Source organism: Rhea americana, unplaced genomic scaffold (assembly GCF_003343005.1).
Source record: "Rhea americana isolate MKP2758 unplaced genomic scaffold, rheAme1 scaffold_109, whole genome shotgun sequence".
Taxonomy (NCBI): domain Eukaryota; kingdom Metazoa; phylum Chordata; class Aves; order Rheiformes; family Rheidae; genus Rhea; species Rhea americana.
This window is the reverse complement of record NW_028185139.1, coordinates 1,817,225-1,818,392: the sequence shown is the minus strand read 5'-3', so window position 1 is coordinate 1,818,392 and position 1,168 is coordinate 1,817,225. Positions and strand designations below refer to the sequence as shown.

The following is a 1,168-nucleotide window of genomic DNA, read 5'->3' as shown; positions in this document are numbered from 1 at the left end:
CGGGGAAGCTGTGCGTGCAGAGAGGTTGTCTTCCCTGCTCACTAGCAGGGATCCTTTCCACCAAAAAAGAAAAAAAAAAAAAAAATTTTTTTCTTTTTTTTTTTTTTTTTTTTTTTTTTTTTTTTCTTTTTTTTTTTTTTTTTTTTTTGAAGTAATGCTCTACTTTTTTTTTTCTCCCTTCTTTGCATAGTGCTAATGTGCCGAGGGAAAGCAATGCAGGATTTTAAAGGTCCAGATTGTCGTTTTGTAAATTTTAAGAAAGGAGAAGCTGTGTACGTATATTACAAACTAATAGGAAAATCAACTGAGCTTTGGGCTGGAAGTGTAAGTACCGCAAAGCATTTATTCCATTTGATCTTGTTGGCACTTCCTTCGGTAATCTTTTTTTTTTTCCATCTTCTTCCTTTTGCCTCTTATGAGAAAACTTTAAGATTTTAACAAATGATATATGAATGCTCTTTTGTCTCGAGGTTAGTGTGTGGTTGTATCAGACTTCAAACGTTAAGTTCTCTGAAGGTGGATGTGCTAATATGTGATGAATGTTGCTYCTTTAAGAAAACTTCTTTTGTGTCAAAACCCCCACATTGCAACACTGTAACTGATGGCCYACTGACTACCTAGTAGATGCTATGCTCTCCTTCCCATTTAGAGCAGCTTAATCCTGAGCTTGCTTTTACCTATGACTTCTGCACTCTGGGCAATCTTGTTAAAGATTGTTCAATGTGTTTATTTTAAATAAATTTCTCATCCTAATATTCAGCTACTGCCTTCCCCCTTTTATCTAAGTTGTAATGCACATCTGGAAGAAAAAAAAAATTAGTAACACCAAAAACAATTAAGGTATATTGGATTTTAAGAGTCCATCTTTCAGGTTGAGTAACCGATTGCAGTAGTTTGCAGAATAGTGGCATTAACTGAGTCGTCCCCTTTAAGCAATCTGAGAGGGTGATGTTAATGTAAAGGGAAGGTCTGTTCGGCAAGTGCTTCTCTGCGGGTAAGCCTGCAGTTTTTTCCACAGAAAACTCCTCTAAGATATCCCTTCTGAGTTATCCCAGAGAAAGAACTATTTTTCTGAGACTCCCACAAAAACTCTGGCAGTCCGGAGGTTGCTTAGTCCACCTCCTCGTTCCTCCCTCCCCTCGCTTTTTCCTTTTTTTTTTTTTTTTTT

General features: G+C 36.8%; 1 protein-coding gene across 1 annotated transcript in view; it reads left to right on the top strand.

The window, feature by feature from the left end:
- The window catches only part of MIA3 (MIA SH3 domain ER export factor 3), a 27,961-nt gene that overhangs the window by 970 nt on the left and 25,823 nt on the right, over positions 1-1,168 (top strand). The window contains exon 2 of the mRNA XM_085311854.1: positions 191-324. Coding sequence (XP_085167980.1) covers positions 196-324 — 129 coding nt within the window. The 5' untranslated portion in view covers positions 191-195. The remainder of the gene's footprint in view (positions 1-190; positions 325-1,168) is intronic.